This window comes from Muntiacus reevesi, chromosome 1 (genome assembly GCF_963930625.1).
Source record: "Muntiacus reevesi chromosome 1, mMunRee1.1, whole genome shotgun sequence".
NCBI classification, from domain to species: Eukaryota; Metazoa; Chordata; class Mammalia; order Artiodactyla; family Cervidae; genus Muntiacus; species Muntiacus reevesi.
This window is the reverse complement of record NC_089249.1, coordinates 13873117-13893336: the sequence shown is the minus strand read 5'-3', so window position 1 is coordinate 13893336 and position 20220 is coordinate 13873117. Positions and strand designations below refer to the sequence as shown.

General features: G+C 40.6%; 1 protein-coding gene across 4 annotated transcripts in view; it reads right to left on the bottom strand.

The window, feature by feature from the left end:
• TXNRD1 (thioredoxin reductase 1) overlaps nt 1-20220 on the bottom strand; it is a 59627-nt gene that overhangs the window by 12730 nt on the left and 26677 nt on the right. For all 4 annotated transcript variants that reach the window (XM_065938222.1, XM_065938240.1, XM_065938249.1 and 1 more), the window contains 7 exons: nt 13443-13585; nt 12942-13057; nt 11308-11533; nt 9565-9657; nt 8802-8878; nt 7200-7356; nt 808-915 (listed from right to left, as the gene is read on the bottom strand). In XM_065938222.1, the coding sequence (XP_065794294.1) occupies nt 808-915; nt 7200-7356; nt 8802-8878; nt 9565-9657; nt 11308-11533; nt 12942-13057; nt 13443-13585 (920 nt within the window). The remainder of the gene's footprint in view (nt 1-807; nt 916-7199; nt 7357-8801; nt 8879-9564; nt 9658-11307; nt 11534-12941; nt 13058-13442; nt 13586-20220) is intronic.

The window sequence follows — 20220 nt, the reverse complement described above, 5'->3', positions numbered from 1 at the left end:
GTAGTTTACTTCATGTGCAGTTTCCTTGACATTGGTGGTGGTTTAGTAGCTAAGTCGTGTCCAACTCTATGACCCCATAAACTGTAGCCCACTAGGCTCCTCGTCCATGGGATTTCCCAGGCAAGAATACTGGAGTGGGTTGCCATTTCCTTCTCCAGGGGATCTTCCCGGCCTAGGAACTGAACCTGGGTCTCATATACTGCAGGCAGATTCTTTACCACCTGAGCTACGAGGGAATCCCTTCCTTGACTATATATAGGATAAAAAGTGACTGGCAACATTAGCTATAAATTAAAGGGTAATGGTAGGGAAAAAAAAAAAGCTAATAGAACAGTAGAAATGTAGGTACTTTTTAGTTTTTTTCCCTGTATTTTTAACCATATTAATAATAAAAAGAAACCAGTAAAAGTGGTATTGAAAAACAGAACCAAGAATTACTGGGTCAACTGGTCAACTGATGAAACTCATGAACGACTCAGATAACAATATTATATCAACAGTAAGCTGTCTACAAAGTAGTAAACACGGTGCGTTTAGACAGGAAAATGTCCTTGTTCATAGGATTAAAGCATTTAGGGGTAAAGGGGCATTCAACTTACTCTCAAACGGTTCAGGAAAAAGAAATGCATAGAGGCACGGAGATAAAGAGAATATGAAGAGGACAAAACAAAGGAGCAAGATGTTACTAATACATGAATCTGAAAAATGGGTATACAGAAGTTCTTTGTACTATTTTTCAGCTTCTCTTTATGACAGAAATTAATTTAAATTTGGGGGAAAAGAGTAGTAGTGAAGAGTAAAACTTACCTCAATATTTTCTTCCCCAAATTTCTCCACAGCTTTCTCTTCAGAAAGGCCACAAGACCCATATTCCAAAGGAGTGAAAACAGTCGTTGGAACGTTTTCATAGTCACACTGTTTCAAAACGGAGGGGAGTTATGATTGGAGAGATTATAACTCAAAAGAACATATATTTCAAAAAACTTCAAATTGAGGAGAGAAAAGTAGACTAATAAAAGCTCACTGTACTGAGAACCATTAACTGATGTGATAATATCTCAGCAGAGGTTTACATTCTGTCAAGACTAGTCATGAATAACAGACTCATGCGACTTCTCATCCAGCAACCAGCTCGTGTTGACAAGCACATGCTTTCTCTCCCTTAAATAAAGCAAAAACAATCCTCGTGCACCCGATGTTGAAAGTCTATTACTAATGCAGAAGTTAACAGATTTTACTGGAAAATCACTTAGGTAATACAAATCAAGAGCCATAAAAACATTTTACAGTTTTGTGCTCAATAACCTCACTTTTAGAAATCTATGATAATAATTTAATATACAGAAAAAGCTACATAAATTAACTGAGCAATGTCACAGTCCTCATCAATAGTGGAAATATCAGAGTGGCTTTAAGATCCAAGTAAGAAAGTGGTTCTATAGTACACATTCTCAATGCAATCTTACACAGCCACTAACATGGTGACGAAGACCAAGGAACAAAAGACGTTCATGACGGGCTTTTCCCTGGCGGCTCAGTGGTAAAGAATCTGCCTACCAATGCAAGAGACACAGGTTCGATCCCTGATCCGGGAAGATTCCACATGCCACAGAGCAACTAAGCCTATGCATAGCGTCTTTTGAGTCTGTGCTCTAGAGCCTGGGGGCCATGACTACCAAAGCCCTTGTGCCCTGGAGCCTGCACTGCTCAAGAGCAGCCATCACAGTGAGAAGCCTGCACACCGCCAACTAGACAGCAGCCCCCACCGGCTGCACCTAGAGAAAAGCCTATGGAGTAAAAGACCCAGCACAGTCAAAAAGAAATACATAAACACAATTATTAAAAAAAAAAAAAGTTCATGACTATGACAGTATTTCCAAAGCATACTTTAATAGTGATAGGTGACAAAAAGGTTCTGAAGTCAAGCATGTTTGTAAAATGCTGTATTAAGCAAATAGGTTTCTCAACAATCAGATTTCTCAGAGGCTTTAATATGCTGATGTGAATTTTGAAAAACATAATTATGGAGATGCCAAATACATTTGCAAACGCCAGTTGGTTAAAAACCTACCCAGTCACATTTGGACAAAGAGGTTAAGTCATTCTGAACTTAAAATATGAACAATACAGTTCTCACTCTAACACAGTAGGGTGGACTCTTTAAAAGGTGCCTCCCTCTAGAATTAGTAATATATAGTCTTTTTTTGGTAATACAAATCCTTGGAATTCTGATCCAAAAGTAAAGACAGACTTCTGCTTACACACATAATGGACCAGGTTTACTTCCTGCTTTAAACAACTTAAAAAAAAATAAACAGACAAATATGAAACACTTCTTAGACATTGGACCATAGGTTCATGGCTGCTGTTGAGAAGGGAAACGAGAAGGGCAACAAATGAGGCGAGTTTCCTGCCCAGAGCAGTTTCCAGGGCTTGTCAAGGAGGGAAGAGAGTGCAGAGTGGTCTTTCTGAGTTACAGCGACAGAGATCCCGGCTCAGGGATGACAACGTGGCTGGAAGCTGCAGGGCAGAACAGCAAAGTGGGTGGGGCTGCATAGAGAAAGCGAGACCGCAGAGAGGGCCTCCTGAGATCTGGGCTGAGCACTGATCTGTAAATCGATGCCAGAGGAAAGCACCCAGGATGAGGAAGGAGCCACCGGAAGCAGTGAGCCCCCAAGTGACCAGAGCTCTTACGAGCCAGAGTAGGGAACGAGTTCACAGCAGGAGGGACGGGACCGATCCCTTGGAAGGGCCTCCACTGAGCAGTAGAACTAAACTAGGCCTACATGAAACGTTAATGTTGACACAACCAAAAAAAGCTGAAAAGCAAGTTACACAAGGATAAAATGACTCCTGTGTAACTTAACGGGCCACCAAAACAAACTCCAACACCATATAAAGGAATTCAACAAAACCCAGCACCCAACAGTGTAAAGGGTATACAAAGCCCTCATCCATCCAAACGAATATCAAGAATAAAACTAATCAATAGAAATAGACACTGTGAAAGAGATGATGGGATTAGCAGAGGACAATAAAAGAGTCATTAAAAACGTTTTCTGTAGGCTCAAGAAGGTAGATAAAAATGCAGTCTGCTGAGGACAGAAAAGGAAAATGTAACTTGTAGAGATGAAACTACCAGAAGTGCAAATTACACAGAATGGGATTTACATCCCAAGACTACAAAAGAAAGAATCAGTGGACTTGAAGACACTGCAATAGGCTCTCTGAGCAGATAAAGCACAGAAACAGGGGGAAACATGAAGAGAGCATGAGACCCACGGTATAATATCAAGTGAACCACCAGTCACTAACTCAAGACTTGGAGGGGGGACAAAAGAGGAGGAAAGCAAAAACTTAACTGCATAGCTAAAAAAATTCCCAAACTTGATGAAAACTATGAACAGATAAACCCCCAAATCTTGACACACCATAAGCAGAATAATTATAAAGGAAAGCATGGCAAAGTATGCAATAATCAAATTGCTAAAAAGCAGTGAAAGGGAAAATCTTAAGAGGAACAAAGATAAAAATGATAGCATATTCTCCTATGCAACCAGAAGACAATGGGCCAATTATTAAAATAATTGAATAAACACTATAAATCTAGAATTCTCTATTCAGCAAAAATATCTTCCAAAAAGTATAAAGTGAAGGTATAATAAACTAAAACAACAACCAAAAACTCCACAATGAATTCATCTTAAGCAGATGTGCATTAAATGATGGCAGAAAATAATGTATCAGATGGAAACCTGGATCCAAATTAAAGATATTTTTTCTCCTTCGTCCCAAAACTGTTTCCAGTCAGCTTAACTGACTATTGTGGCCTAGCCTGAGAAATATAGCCCTTTTTCTCAATACTTCTATTTGGATAATCAATTTAATAAGCTTTTAGAACACAATCCATCCTCAAGTTGCAAAGATGTGTACTGTGGTTTCTCTGTAGTTCTGACATAAAATATTTTTATATTTACTGTAAAACTGAGCTATCTTACAAAGCACCATTTTAAGTAATAATAAAATTATTTCAATTGTTTGAGAGCAATTCTAAAAAAAAGATCCAAGAAATCTACTGCTCCCTGGAGAAAACAGCTGGAGTGCCCATTCAGTTCAGTTCAGTTGCTCAGTCATGTCCGACTCTTTGTGACCCCATTTACCGCAGCACGCCAGGCCTCCCTGTCCATCACCAACTCACCGAGTTTACTCAAACTCGTCCATCGAGTCAGTGATGCCATCCAACCAACTCATCCTCTGTTGTTCCCTTCTCCTGCCTCCAATCTTTCCCGCATCAGGGTCTTTTCAAATGAGTGCCCATTACAATCTTTTAAAGCTGGTACATGTGTCTTATCATCTGGCTTTTTAAAGACCTTACTAGAATGCCCATCACCTGCAGGTTGACTCAGCTTTAAGATCTGTTCTCTGTTTTTGAAATGATAAAAATATTTTTCTCCTTCCTCATGTTCCCAAAAATAACAAAATATTTAAAGGCAAATACGTTTAGCAGCTTTGAAAATGACTTTAATCTACTGTTAAAAAAATTCATTTAAACTTTTCCAGTATATTTTCCACTTCATTTAGTACAAGCACCTCTGTATTGGTGGTAGTCTTTAAAGTCTTGAGACATCTTTTCTACCCTCATCACCTTTTACAACTGATACTTCCCAAATATTCCTTATGTCTTTGTGTCACAGTTGCTTAGTTGTGTCCAACTCTTTATGACCTCATGGACTGTAGCCTGCCAGGATCCTCTGTCCATAGACTTCTCCAGGCAAGAATACAATAGTGGGTTGCCGTTCCCTTCTCCAGGGGATCTTCCCAACCCAGGGATCAAACCCTGGTTTCCCGCATTACAGGCAGATTCTTTACCATTTGAGCCGTCTTCATGAGATGCATTTTCACAGTTAAGACAGCAGTGCCTACAAATTAGATATGGACTGGCTTTCCGCCTTGGCTGCCTCCAAGCACTGTGACCTTGGACAGTCACCTAACCCCCTGCAACACGTCATCCATCTCTACAGCTGCTCTGTAGTGGAGTGAGGTGCGTGCACACACATCGCTGAGCACAGGCCAGGCACCGACAGACACAGCTGCTCTCGGTCCTCTTCTCTCCAAACACTCTTCTAAGGCAATGCATACATGTTACCAATTTTGGAGGAAGACACAAACACCCATTATTCAATTTGGGTTCTCTTAAAATCCCACAACAGATTTAATTTAGGCAGGTGTTTATGTTAAGTTGAAGTTTTCAACAGATAGCTAGCTGCTCCTTCAGAAGGAAAGCAGGTGGATGTGGATCTGCTAATGTTCTCAGATATATGGGAATGATCTACTAATGCACATAGAGCAAAATTAAAAGGATTACACAGTTCTTAAACACAGTTCTTAAACAAAACAATGTGTAATTCCCCCAAATACTATTAACCTACATCTATTAGTAATCCAGTTTTGTTTACTATACTTCACAAACAGACTGATAAGATTCCAAACTCAGGGACTTAGCAGCACTTGTTTATTTTCCTGTTCAGTAAAGTACCTGTCCTATCAGTTAAGACTAAAAAACAGGGCGAGAAAAAGGAACAACAAAAAAGAGTCCTCTAATTTCAATTTACATTAATTCTGATGCTGATAAAAGCTGAAGACACTTTAAGACAATATTTGCTCTACCTGGGAGATGCTAGAATATAGTACTCTGCTCACACAAAGAAGGGTATGTCCAAAGTAGGTGGATTCACTGGATTTTTAAGAAAACTGGTGCTACAGTAATTTCACATTTATTTACTAGAAATTTTTTGCATATTTGCCCTCTGATTATTATTGGTATAAAAATTTTTTTCTTTTCACTTTAGGAAGTCACGAAGATAAAAAGGTCAAAAAAAAATTAAATACACCTCATTATATTTCTGAATTACCTTTTCTTGATTTACCATAAACTCAAAAACTCCAAAAAGTATAAAAGACATAATTCATTTAAAGAGGCAGTTAAGTTTATTCCAAATAGTAATATGAACCAACTACTATTCCCTGCATGATCAAACAACCCTGTGTTAAAAACTCTTTTCAACCTCAATCCTGTTAATCTCAAAATATTAAGATTTATTATACTACAATCGAAACTAACCCCACATATATTTAAAATGCTTGTCACAAATTTTATTGGCAGTATTCTTTGAGGCACCATTGCTATAACCTAACTAAATCAACCCATGATGATTTATGCACAAGGAAAATGGGGAGTGACTAAATTCTTTACCGTCCTTTTTTAAAAAATAATTTCCAGAATCCTTTTAAAAAAATAATTAGGAAGGGAACATTGATAATAATTAGGGGCAGGGGAAAATCTCTATGGTGGTGGTGGTTGACTTACTCAGTTATGTCCAACTCTTCCCACCCCATATACTGCAGCCCACCAGGCTCCTCTGTCCATGGGTTTCTCCAGGCAAGAATCCTGGAGTGGGTTGCCATTTCCTTCTCCAGGAGACCTTCTCGACCCAGGGACTGAGCCCACATCTCCTGTATTGCAGAAGGATTCTTTACTGCTGAGCCACCAAACTTCCTCTAAATTTTGCTGTGAAGCTAAAACTGTTCTTTAAAAAATGTCTTAAAAAATTAACTGAGCATATTTATTCTTTTCTTGTCATCTAGTCTCATAAGATACAAATAAGAGTTTTAATTTCCTACACTGACTTTTAAAATCACTTTGGAACATTAATATAACACACTCTCAACATTCCAAGAGCAGGAGATCTATTTTTAGAAAGTATGGGGGAATAAAGCCTGAATATCACTTCAAACAGCTCTGAAGACTGACATTATTTACCTACATCCTCAAATCCCTTTATAGCCAAGTCAGGTGCCATAAACAGATTTAGAACTTTATACACAAATTGGTAATAATGAATGGATGTAAGATGCAACTATTAGGAATTTACAGAATACAACAGGGCTGAAACTTGATTTACTCAAACTCATTTTACTCCTCGTTTGATTCTGAGAGTGACAATGTCCATAATAAATCACAAAAGTAAAGAGGTCATAACAATGTCTTGCCTAGAATAGTTAGACTAAAGCATCTATTTTGGGATGCCATCATCAAAATAACTAAATTATTCACGACCTGGAAAACTTCACAGCCAGCTTACCCAGAGCAGCAGGAGGACCACAAGAGCAGCGTCTCAGTGGTGGCAGCCCCCACTCACCTTGACAGTGGAACCACCGTACAGCCTCTGGGCCAGCAGCCGTCCTGCCTGGATGGCCACGGGGGTGAGCTCCAGCTTCCCCTCCAATATGTCACCAATGGCATAGATGTACGGCACGTTGGTCTGCTCTTCCTCTGTGACAGGTATTTTTCCAGTCCTGCAAATTCATTCAGTTAAAAGCACCATCCATTACCACTGTTAATTAAGTCCAACAAAATCCCCTTTCTCCCAAAGAAACCCAAAATCGGGAGTCTAGCTGAGGGTAATGTTCTAATGTATTACCAAAACAACAACAACAAAGCTCAGAGGAGCCAAAAGCTGAGACGTTCTAACTGTTTTGAAAATCAAGGGAATAAGAAAATTGTTAAGAAACCGTGGAATGGGAAAAGTAGAACACAGTGATTAAGAAGAAAGGAGGATTCTGAACTGCAGTAACTAGGTCTGTTAGTTATTACCTCTGTGATCTTGGGAGGGCTATTTAACATCTCTAAGCCTCATTTTTCCACCTATCAATGGGGATGATGATAATGGGAATAACAGAAGTAAAAAATACCATCATCTACCGTAAGGGGTTGTAAGGACTGAATGAGAAATGTGTACAAAACACTTAGCACAGCAGTCCGTGGACCCCGGTAAGCACAGAATACATGTGAGCTATTAATATTACATAAAGTCTAAACCTTGGCCCCAAGTGCACAAAGGCAAGTAGGTTTTCAAGATGATGGGACACTTGGTCCGCTAAATCTTATCAGACCTCCTTAACTCCCTTGTCTCTCCAAACCAAGGGGGAAAGAACAAAACAAAAATCCTCATACTAAGATTAAGAAATCTCTTCTGAATAAATGTTCCTCCTGAAAGACGGAAGGGAGGTAGGGGCGGTAGTGGGGACTCTCTGTTTTCAACTTCCAAGGCACCTAGCCTTTCACGGCACTTGTTTTCAAATGGATGTAGGAAAGGTGGTACTGGGAAAATATCCCATGCCCCTTCTAGAAGCAGAAAACAGAGTCAATTATCCAGAGCAGTGGTACAGTCCAAAGGATTTTGGCTAAGATATATAAAACAGCGAAGTTTTCATGTTTGCAGCTGTCACTAGAAACACAGTGACCACTCTAGTGATTCTAAGACTTGGTAGCTTTAAACCTGGTTCAAATCTGCATATTCAATGAAGGTTGTAAAGCACATAACTGCAATTCAGTGAGGAGTTGGATCTTTTGCTGTACAGATACATACTAAAGAAACAAGATGAAATCTCATTTAGATTTTGAAAAAGGGAAAGAAGAAAAAGACAAACAGGAAAGACTCTGATTAGCACTGAATGAAGAGTCCTCTAAGCTTAAAAAGGGAATGCTCCGACTGTGGTAAAAACTAACTTTAACAATCTAAAGCTCCAAGGACTCCTCTGGTGGTCCAGTGGTTAAGACTCCGTGCTTCCACTTCAGGGAGCCAGGGTTCAGTCCCTGGTCAGGGAATTAAGATCCCAAGTGCTGCATGGCCAAACAAAAGAGAACCCAAGCAAACAAAACACCTAAAACCCCACTACTAAGGAGCCTTATAAATCACTGAAATAGTATTTAATAAAACATAAGAAAGGTTTTTTCTTACTTTTCATTTATCTTTACCCCCACGTTTTCTAAGCCAATTTTTCTCGTGCAAGCATCTCTTCCTATTGCCAGCAATACCTGGAAAATCATTAATATACACTGACTGTTAATAAAAAGGTTCTGCATGAGTTATTTCATTAGATTTTTCTCCATTAAGCCAATCTGATTCATCTTCCAGACCTGGAAAGAAATATTCTATTAAGAAAATAATGCCAAGAGTTTAAACAAATCAAAATCATTTAAATTAAATCTTCTAAACATGATATAGTAAGAAGCCATACACATTTCTTAAGAAAAAGGGAAATATTCTATTAAGAAAATAATGCCAAGAGTTTAAACAAATCAAAATCATTTAAATTAAATCTTCTAAACATGATATAGTAAGAAGCCACACACATTTCTTAAGAAAAAGGGAATTAACAATTCCTTAGTAAATTTAGCCAAGTATAGAGAAAGCATAGCCTTCCACTGAAGCTGTTTTTTTTAAAGTGGTGGGCTGGGGAAATACAAGAACATGAGACAGAGAAATTCTAGCTCATTTTAACATGCTAATACTTTCCAATAACCATTTGATAAATAATATTTAAGTTATAGTAGAAAAAATTTAAATCCATCCCTATACCAAAACAAATTATAATATTGTAAGTAACAAAGGTGTCTTAGAATAGGAACAGAAACGGCAGTTTAGAAACAGCAGCCCAGCAAATATAGCACTAGCATATGATTTGCTCTCTAATGAAGTATGACTGAGGACCACTCCTCACCGTGTTATACTCTCCTTCGATGGTTTGGTCACTATCAGTGGACTTAGCTACCACTCTCAGCCGGCCTGGGGTCCCCGCCTCAATTTGTTCAACCTGTGAAAGCGACACAAGGTTTTACTCCACAATAAAGACACATATCAACATCAAGGTGGATAATTATCCTCTCCTTCTATCTGGTTAACCCAAAGTTAAAATACACAATCTGGCTTGTAAGGTCTTTTATGTCCCATCTCCCTCACATCAACATCTTTAGGATGACATGAGATTCTTTTATTTATTCCCTTCTTTCTCATTGCCTACTGTTTGTCAGAGGGGCTTTCCTTCAAATAATTTTCAAATAGAATAAAATTCAGAGAGCAAATCAGCAAAGAAAAAAGTCGGAGAAAGCACACTACAATCTCTGGGAAAAAAATTTAAAAGTTAGCTGCTTAGTCATGTCCAACTCTCTGCGACCCCATGGACTGTAGCCTACTAGGCTTCCCTTTCCATGGGATTCTCCAGGCAAGAATACTGGAGTGGGAAGCCATTCCGTTCTCCAGGGGATCTTCCTGACCCAGGGACTGAACCTGGGTCTCTTGCATTACAGGAAGATTCTTTACTGTCTGAGCCACCAGGGAAGCCCACAATCTTTCAATCAGCCTGGTAAACCAAGCAGAATGGTATGTACACAGACAGGCTTATTTCACTAGGGACAGTCCTCCATGTTCTCAAAGGGCCCACAACATCCAAAATGTTCAGAGACTAGAAAGGAAGATGCTACTTTTTATCAGAACAGCATATATACACTGCTGTTTCTTCTAATCACAGTCCTAATGCTAGTAGAATCCTCATGAGAACTGTGAGATGGATGTTATCAACGATCATTTCACAAAACAAAGTGAGGCTTGGAGCAGTCATTCTCCCAGAGTCACATGGCAAGAGACTGGCAGAACAGGATTTGAACTCGTGTCTTTCTAATCCCCACACTTATATACTGTTATTTACCAGCATTCAAGAGATTCATATTCCCACAAAAAAAAAAAAAAACCCAAGTTACTAGCCCATTAAGCAATTTTAAAAACAATAGCTAAAATTCCTTAATTTAAACAATATAGTTTCATCCTTACTTGCCCCAAAGGAATCTGTTAGAGATATGTCAAGTGATCAATTCTGTCACTCTTGTGTATCAGAACATTTGTGGTTAACAAGTACCAAGTATAATTTGGTATATTATTCAGCATTTTCAAAAGAAATGAAAAGAAGATTAAATGAGCAAAACAAGGCCAGCCGACATAACAAAATTAGATAATCATTTCCAGGGAAGCCAGAATAACACAGTGCATCTGTGGACTATACTGTATACTAAGGAGAAAGATCTTTGAAAGAAAGAAAAAAAATCAGTCTAGTCTCAAACTCTTATTTAAATCACTGGTATGTAGGAAAAAATAAGTATTAATATAACAGGTCAAAGATAATAAAATAATGGAACACATAAAGCAAAGCATTTCAACAGAAGAGAATAAAAGGTGGTAAAGCTGAAAGGGGAGGGAAATCATTAATCTGCAAATAAGAACAAAGCTATTTAGGTGGTTGGACCTATTCAGGTAGAAATAGTTTACATACCTAAATCACACAGTGGAGGAATGACAGTATCCCCAGTGGTTCATAATGCTGCAAGGAGGCTTCTTCCCTCACCCACCCCAACTCTCTCTCACCTTTTAATGTGAGTATAGAATCAACAAACATCCAGGCAACCCCACTTACTTTTATTGGTACAAACTGTCTTATGAACTTGATACCATGTTCTTGCATATGTTCACCAATTTTGTTGGCCATGTCCTGGTCAAATCCTCTTAGGAGAATGGACCGTACCATCACAGTGACATCTAAACCAATACCAGCAAGAAATCCAGCGCACTCCAAAGCAACGTAAGATGCGCCGACCACCAGCGTCTTACCCGGGCAATAAGGGAGAGAGAAAAGGTCATCACTGAAAAAAGAAAAGAAAAAAATGTTTAAAAGCAGAAAAGAACAGAAAAATGTCCATATGCGTACAATGACTCAAATTAAAGTGGGCATTTTTACTTTCTTAAGAACAAGACACTTTTAGGATTAAAACCATCCCAATTAGCTACACACATAATATTTGAGAAATTTTTGCAAGGTCTTAGACACTCTCCTTTCTCACCACTCAGCTGCTGTGGGAGCAGCTTGAGCTTCCACGGGTGAGCACAGCAACCACAGCAACTCTGACACTAGACCAGCTCCCGGTCAAAAAAGTCTATTTTGTACTATTTGGAGTTAATTCTCCACTTACGTGTTTAAAATCGCACATGTGCAAACCCAAACCCCCACCCTCATCCCACCACTCCAGCTCTCTCTGAGATGGAAAACCTGTGTTACTTTTCCTCAACCACCACACCAATCGCCAAGGGTGGGGAGAGAGGTGGAGAAAAGCCGTCAACGTGTGGGTTCTGTAATAAAAAAACCATTCAAAGTAAAGCCTGACAAAATCTTCTAGTAGAGTGAGGACACCAGACATAGGAGATCCTAAAAGTATTGTTGGTAGACGAGTTTCTTAAAATGTGACAAGGAGGTTCACCTAAGACAGTGAAAATGAAAGATGCCAACTGAGCTGCCTCCGGGCAAAGGTTCAAAGGATAAACTCATATTACAAAGGAAAAAACCCTAAAAATAAGTAGTTACAACATAATCAGAAAACAAGAAACTCCTGGGCAAAGAGCACCCAAGGAGACATACTTATCAACACTCTATCTTAATAACTTCATAATTCAAAACTCCTGAACAATAAAATGTCACCAGTATTTCCACTTGATGGGCAAAAAGAAGCCACACAGCAAATCCTTGCCTGACTCACTGATTTCAGAAGGTCCCTCTGCACTGACGCTGCACCCATTCAAATGGCAAAGAGTAAGGAAAAACTAGGGTTGAGAAACCTAAATGGCCTGTTATCCCCCAAGTCATATAGTATCTACATAAAGGGTGATATGTAATCCTAATTTTGCAAAAAGAAAAAAAGGTACAGATATATGTATCAATTATTTTCCAAAATATCTGTAAATATCCACCTGGGTTTTACATAGTATACATTTATAAGACATACTCACATACATATAAATTTCAAATATAAATATTATAAGCATAATCTACATATGAGTAGAGATATTAACTCTGGGTGATAAGATGATCAATGTTTATAATCCTGAATTTTTTTAATGTTCTCTGGTTTAAAATTTTTTTCCTTTCTCTTTTTCCTAATTCCCGGTTCCTTTGGGCAAAAATATGGTGAAAAACTTAAGTTCTAGGAAAAGGATTAAATAGATTTGAAGAAAAAAGAAAAAGCAGAAATCCTCTTTTCTCCCCCAATTTGTCCTTACCTGCTGATACAGTATTCTTTGTCACCGGGGATACCCAAATAACGCGGCCTTTCACCAGTGGCAATGAGAAATCTCTCTGCTGAGTATATCTTCTCTTTGCCTTTGTTATTTGTTGCCTACAAAGGAATCAGTATATCAATTTTTAATAAGTTATTATCCTTTATAATTGTCAACATTCCAATTAAAAAAGCTGTTTACTACAGTGACCAATTTGATCTTCATAAAAATTTGCTAACGCAGTGAGAGGTTGCTCAAGGACACAATGCTAGGAAGCAGACACAAAGCCAAGACCTGAATCCTGATAATCTGGCCCCAAACCCAGTCCTCTTATCCTTCACTACACCACAAGAGAAAGTCCCTAAGAAGTGACCGCAAAATCACCCAACTGGACAGTCTGGGTCACTAATGTTTTTAATAGGATAGTCACCTTCACTTTTCCTCCCCCAACAAAAGCTTAAAGATACGAAACCAAAAAACCTTCTGAGGCAGTCACACGCTTACCTTAATCCTGTGAGGCCCCACAAACTCCCCGTAGGCGTTCTCGTAGGTGACCTTTTTCTCCCGCAGAGCCACGCGGTAGCCCCAGTTGAGAGAGCCAATGTGGTTCTGGACCGCCTCTGTCATTCTCTCCCAGTCATGTTTAACTGCACAAGAAAGACGGACACCGTGCTCAGCCTCTCAACTGCCTGACAAACATCAGTTCCCAGAACTGGTCTGAAACAGCAAGTCCTTCACTTCAAGCACATAAACAACCTTTTCAAGTATTTTTTCCCTTTAGAAAACTATCAATTTAACAACTACCAACATTTAATCAATCTCATTACATAACACATCTTCTTTTTAACTAGAATATTTTAAGTAAATCCCAGATGTGGTTTTATCAGTGGTGCTTTTATTGGTAGTGGTTTCGGTTGTCACTCTGATGCAAGTAGGAATCAAGATTGTCGGGAGAAATAACAATAACCTCAGATATGCAGATGACACAACCCTTATAGCAGAAAGCAAAGAAGAACTAAAGAGCCTCTTGAAGAAAGTGAAACAGGAGAGTGAAACAGTTGGCTTAAAACTCAACATTTAGAAAACTAAGATCATGGCATCTGGTCCCATCACTTCATGGCAAATATATGTGGAAATAGTAGAAAAGTGGCAGACTTTATTTTTGGGTGCTCCAAAATCACTGCAGATGGTGACTGCAGCCATGAAATTAAAAGACACTTGATCCTTGGAAGAAAAGCCATGGCCAACCTAGAGAGCATATTAAAAAGCAGAGACATTATTTTGCCAACAAAGGTCCATCTAGTCAAAGCTATGGTTTTTCCAGTAGTCATGTATGGATGTGAGAGTTGGACTATAAAGAAAGCTGAGCACCAAATTTATGTTTTTGAACTGTGGTGTTGGAGAACACTCTTGACAGTCCCTTGGACTGCAAGGAGATCCAATCAGTCAATCCTAAAGGAAGTCAGTCCTGAATATTCATTGGAAGGAGTGATGCTGAAGCTGAAACTCCAATACTTTGGCCACCTGATGCAAGAACTAACTCCTTAGAAAAGACCCTGATGCTGGAAATGATTGAAGGAGGGAGGAGAAGGGGATGACAGAGGATGAGATGGTTGGATGGCATCACCAACTCGATGGCCATGAGTCTGAGCAAGCTCCGGGAGTTGGTGATGGACAGAGAAGCTTGGCGTGGTGCAATCCATGGGGTCTCAAAGAGTCGGACATGACTGAGAGACTGAACTGACAGGTAGGTCCAGTGATGCTAACGATCCTCCTCCACCTTGGTTCCTTACAACTAGGAGCTGTCCAGCACAGTGTGCCAATAACACCCCCAGGGAGGAACAAAATCAAAGGCAGGATTCACTCTGAAATTTTACAGTGGTAGAAGTACTAAGTGGATTCTGCTCTGCCAATTCTATAAAAGATAACATATTCGAAAAGAAGACACAGTTACGACTAAGTAACTGTACAAAAAAAATTACTTCAATGACAGAAATTCAATGATTAGACCTAATTCAACACTAATTCTACTGTTAGTGACAAGCTTTGTAACTGTTAGGCCCCATGTGATTTCCAAACTCCTCAAACCCCTTTTCTCTACCAAAGTCTCTTCATCCTCAGGTACAGTAGGCAGGCACCAATCTCTAGTGTGGTTATGCTCAGGCAGAAGAAATGAAAAAAGCTGCAGCCCACTACTCTGGGATTCAGCATCAAGATACTCTAGCTGCTCCTATGGTCCTGGTCTTGCATTTCATTCTGAGAACTGAGTTTCAGTCTCACAAAATCCAAATTCCTACTTTACATGCTGCTGGGGGTAACTGGATCCCTGTTGGACTGTGGGTGGTTACATACCCGGAACCCCAGTTCTCCAGGGCTGCCCTGCTTTCCAGTAATGCCCCAAATCCCCTGCATTCTTATACCACCTGGACACTTCCCGTTCCTACAGAGACCACCCACTGGCACAGCCCAGCACCTCCCCCAGGATTCCTGATTCCACTGGCCTGGTCCACCAGCTGTAACCTAATGCTGAGCCTCTGCAATGCTGATTCCAGCTACCTAGGCAAGGACTGTATTTCACATGGGTGCGCCCTTATGCCCACCCTGGCAACTGGGTCTTAAGCCAATTTTCTCATGCTCCTGAACCGCCCCCCACTACCATACACCCCTAGGTTCAACATCAGTATTCAGACTAACAGAGCTACTAGCATCCTTTTATCTTCACTGCACCTGCTCACTTCTACCTCAAATACCCTGAAAGGGCACAAATTCCTTCCAGTATATACACAGGGAAATAAGATGGATGGATGACCTGCCCAGAGCTACACGGGAACTCACAGCAGCGCAGACCCACTGTTTGTGAACCGTCAGCTGAGTATGGTAGGAGAATACCTGCATCCAGAAACTCTGCAAGCCCCCAACTGCAAATCCATAATTGTGCTTTCTCTCTAAGGACAATGGGATCCTAAAATTTCACAAATGCTCAATTTTTTAAAAGGTACATTTTAATTCTTGAGCACAAGAGAATTCAAACATATATCTGAAGAAAATACGAAGCCAGTAAATCTTCCAGAAAGGACCACTCCCTCCAGTTTACATAATTGAGCTCACGTAATTTTTTTCTTATCACAGTCTCATCTTGGAGCTTTCAGAAGAGCAGATCGCAGGCTGAGTCCTGGACATGTCACCCCCTTCCCCCCGCCTCCCACCCCATCACCAGACAGATTCAGCTGTGCTGCCTGGTCCGGGTCCAAAGGGCCTTTCCTCCCTCACCACGCTCAGAGCTATTTGCAGTGTCAAAGAAGACAGTCTTCCAAGAAAACAGAAGCACTGTTCTTTGGTCAAGGCCATGAGATTAGATGTGTTTCTATTTGAAAAATGCAAAATAAGCATTCACGCCTCATCTCCTGGGAACACGGAGCAGCAGCCTCTAGGGGCTTCTCATTGGAAAAATATACCTCCAAGTTTCTTTCTCCCTCAAAGATCTAATGATAAAATGTTTGTCTGAGTCCACTGTATCCTTCACCACCAACACTTGAGCACAAAAATGAGGGAGGCGATGACTGCTCCCTGGGTGGTGGATCCTGGCAGGTCAGGCCAGCCACTCCCACAGCACCCAGCTCTGGTCCCCACAGAGAGGCCAAAGCTTGCTTCAGAAGGCACAAGGACTAATGAGACAACAATAAAGAAGCCACCACGCTTCCACTTAGGAAAAGGGAAGGGATTTAAACAGAGGGCACATCTCCCATCAGAGACTTTGGGATCACTGTCCCTGACATAGATACACAAGAGGTGTAAGGTATAAAAATACGAAGATATATATTTCTATCTTAAAATCTGGAAAAGGGGAAGGAACACGAAAGCGCTAAAACAGTTAAACTAGTTGAATACGTAACTTCTCTAGAGATACACAAGTAAGATAACTTTTGAGTTGGTTTACGTTTTAAAATTCAGAGAGCTCCCGCTGATTTTACCGTGCAGAGCTGCAGGACACGGGTAGTGGCTGCTTTATCACCTCATCTCTGTACATTTATTAGTTTCTTACATAATTTAGAAATAAAGTCAGGGTAAATAAGTAAAACCAGTTCTTATTATTGTTATATGACCACTATAAACACATTCTTTTGCTGGAAAGAAGATTGGTCAATTCACCAAGTTATATTTCATCACCCACTTGATTACTGAACTTACTAGAATTATACTTTGCTGACCCTGTTATTAAAATTTATTCTGCAGAGGCCTATACTTATCTCTTAAAGATTCTAAAGACCTGTTACATGTACTGTCCTACCTTTCTTACCAAACTAAGCTATTCTGTTCCACCTACTTCATTTTTCTTGAGTTGACAGTTTAAAGCTAACATGAACTACATACCAATTTAAGTATGAGACCTTAAATGAATTAACAACATTTTAATGATCATGAGCTGTAGCTCCCCAGAATTATTATTGAAATTAAAGGGCCACTGACATTCACTATGAAGAAGACACTATATGGAAATTATATTACCTGCATAAATCAAATATTGCTTGGAACAACCATACATTTTCCAATACACTCTAGACTTTTTCAGATTAGTATTCTTGTTACATGTCCTTCTCTTTGAGGGAAATAAATTGGTTCAAACATACAAATTCCTAAATATCCATAGATGTTTCCCTACAACCCATTAAACAAAGAACCAAGAAAAGTGCTGGGCAGAGTCTACGCCAACTGGCTGACACTGAAGGGAAAAATTAGAAGAAGCAAGTGAGGAGGAAGGGACTGAAACTAAGGCTGGCAGGTATTTTAATCACACAATTGTATCTAAAAAGCCTTTGACTTTGTGGATCACCACAAACTCTGGAAAATTCTTAAAGAGATGGGAATACCAGACCACCTGATTGCCTCTTGAGAAATCGACATGCAGGTCAGGAAGCAATAGTTAGAACTGATACGGAACAACAGACTGGTTCCAAATAGGGAAAGGAGTATGTCAAGGATGTATACTGTCACCCTGCTTATTTAACTTCTATGCAGAGTACATCATGAGAAACGCTGGGCTGGAAGAAGCACAAGCTAGAATCAAGATTGCTGGGAGAAATATCAATAACCTCAGATAAGCAGATGACACCACCCTTATGGCAGAAAATGAAGAGGGAACTAAAAAGCCTCTTGATGAAAGTGAAAGAGGAGAGTGAAAAAGTTGGCTTAAAACTCAACATTCAGAAAACTAAGATCACGGCATCTGGTCCCATCACTTCATGGCAAATAGATGGGGAAACAATGGAAACAGTGGCTGACTTTATTTTTCTGGGCTCCAAAATCACTGCAGATGGTGACTGCAGCCATGAAATTAAAAGACACTTGATCCTTGGAAGAAAGGCTATGACCAACCTAGACAGCATATTAAAAAGCAGAGACATTACTTTGCCAACAAAGGTCCATCTAGTCAAAGCTATGGTTTTTCCAGTAGTCATGTATGGATGTGAGAGCTGAACTATAAAGAAAGCTGAGTGCGGAAGAATTGATGCTTTTGAACTGTGGTATTGGAGAAAACTCTTCAGAGTCCCTTGGACTGCAAGGAGGTCAAACCAGCCCATCCTAAAGGAAATCAGTCCTGAATATTCACTGGAAGGACTGATGCTGAAGCTGAAACTCCAAGACTTTGGCCACCTGATGTGAAGAACCGACTCATTGGAAAAGACCCTGATGCTGGGAAAGATTGAAAGACGGTTGGATGGCATCACCGACTCAATGGACACGAGTTTGAGTAAACTCCAGGAGTTGGTGATGGACAGGGAGGCCTGGTATGCTGCAGTCCACGGGGTCACAAAGAGTCAGACACAACTGAGCAACTGAACTGAATTGTATTTAATCCTCACCACACAGGCAGTAAACAGCAAAGTCAGAATTACCACCCATATCTGTCTACTCTAACCTATACTTCAATGAGGGGAAGGAAGGATCTTACCCGGGGGGCCCCAGGGAATGAAGTCTCCCTGAGAATACTGGTAAAGAGTATGTGTGAAAGGACAGGGGTGGTTCAGATCTTATGAAAGTGGTTAGCAAATAAAATGAGTGGTTCTTGGGTTTTTCTCCCGAAGACCCAGAAGGGAAATTCAAGTGTGGCCTGCACACAGAACTTGCCCCTTTTGGGGAGAGAATGGTGAGGAGAGGTACACACAGACCAAGGTCAAAAGCTCTGAGAGTACTAGCTTCTACAACAGCTCCCAAAACCCTGGTCCCCTAGAGGAGTTGCCACTGAAGACATGAGGGCTGAAGGAAGACCACATGTGTAAATCCCATGTGTTTTGAAGTCAGAGAGACTTCAATCTAAACTCTGTGCTGTGCTGAGTCGCTCAGTCGTGTCCGACTCTTTGTGACCCCATGGACTGTAGCCCGCCAGGCTCCTCTGTCCATCGGGATTCTCCAGGCAAGAATACCAGAGTGGGTTGCCATGCTTTCCTCCGGGGGATCTTCCCAACCCAGGGATCAAACCTAGGTCTCCTGCATTGCAGGCAGATTCTTTACCATCTGTGTCATCAGGAAAGCCCAAGAACACTGGAGTGGGTAGCTTATCCCTTCTCCAGGGGATCTTCCTGACCTAGCAATCAAACCAGGGTTTCCTACATTGCAGGCAGATTCTTTACCAGCTGAGCACCAGGGAAGCCCTAGTGCTGCCAATTTCTTAGCTATGATATGGGGGCACCACTTCACCCCCCAGAGCTCCGGTCTGCTTGTCTGTCAAATGGAACAACAGGATCCCCCTCCAGGGACAGCAGGCTCATATACGTACTGCAATAAGATGGAATGGAGAATAAGGAAAATGATCTGACTTTAACATGACTCCTGACCTGCAGGACCCCAGTGAAGCCATGAGGTGGGTATTGAGGAAAGATGGGAGCTTCCTCTCTGCTACAGCTATGGTCTTTACCTCCTCTCCCCTCTTCTTCCTGCTATCCCAAGAACCATGAAACATCTGGTCCCACCTGCCCTCAGCACAACTGCAGCTCGGGAAGCTGGTCCAAATTCCTCCTCCTACCCTCATCCCAAACCGCCCAGGGCATTCAGCCCACAGCAACTGTCTGCTTTATGTTCCCACATGCTCCCTGCTCTAGAGACACCAACGTATTTACTATTCTCCAAGTGTGAACCTTGTTCCTTTTCTTCTTACTGTCTAAATGAACTATCCGCTCCTCTGCTTATTGTCAAGGACACAACATCTAGAAAGTCATCTCCAGTCACCTCTTAAATCATTTACTGACCCCACCTCTGGGCACCCAGGGTACTTAGCTGGTACATC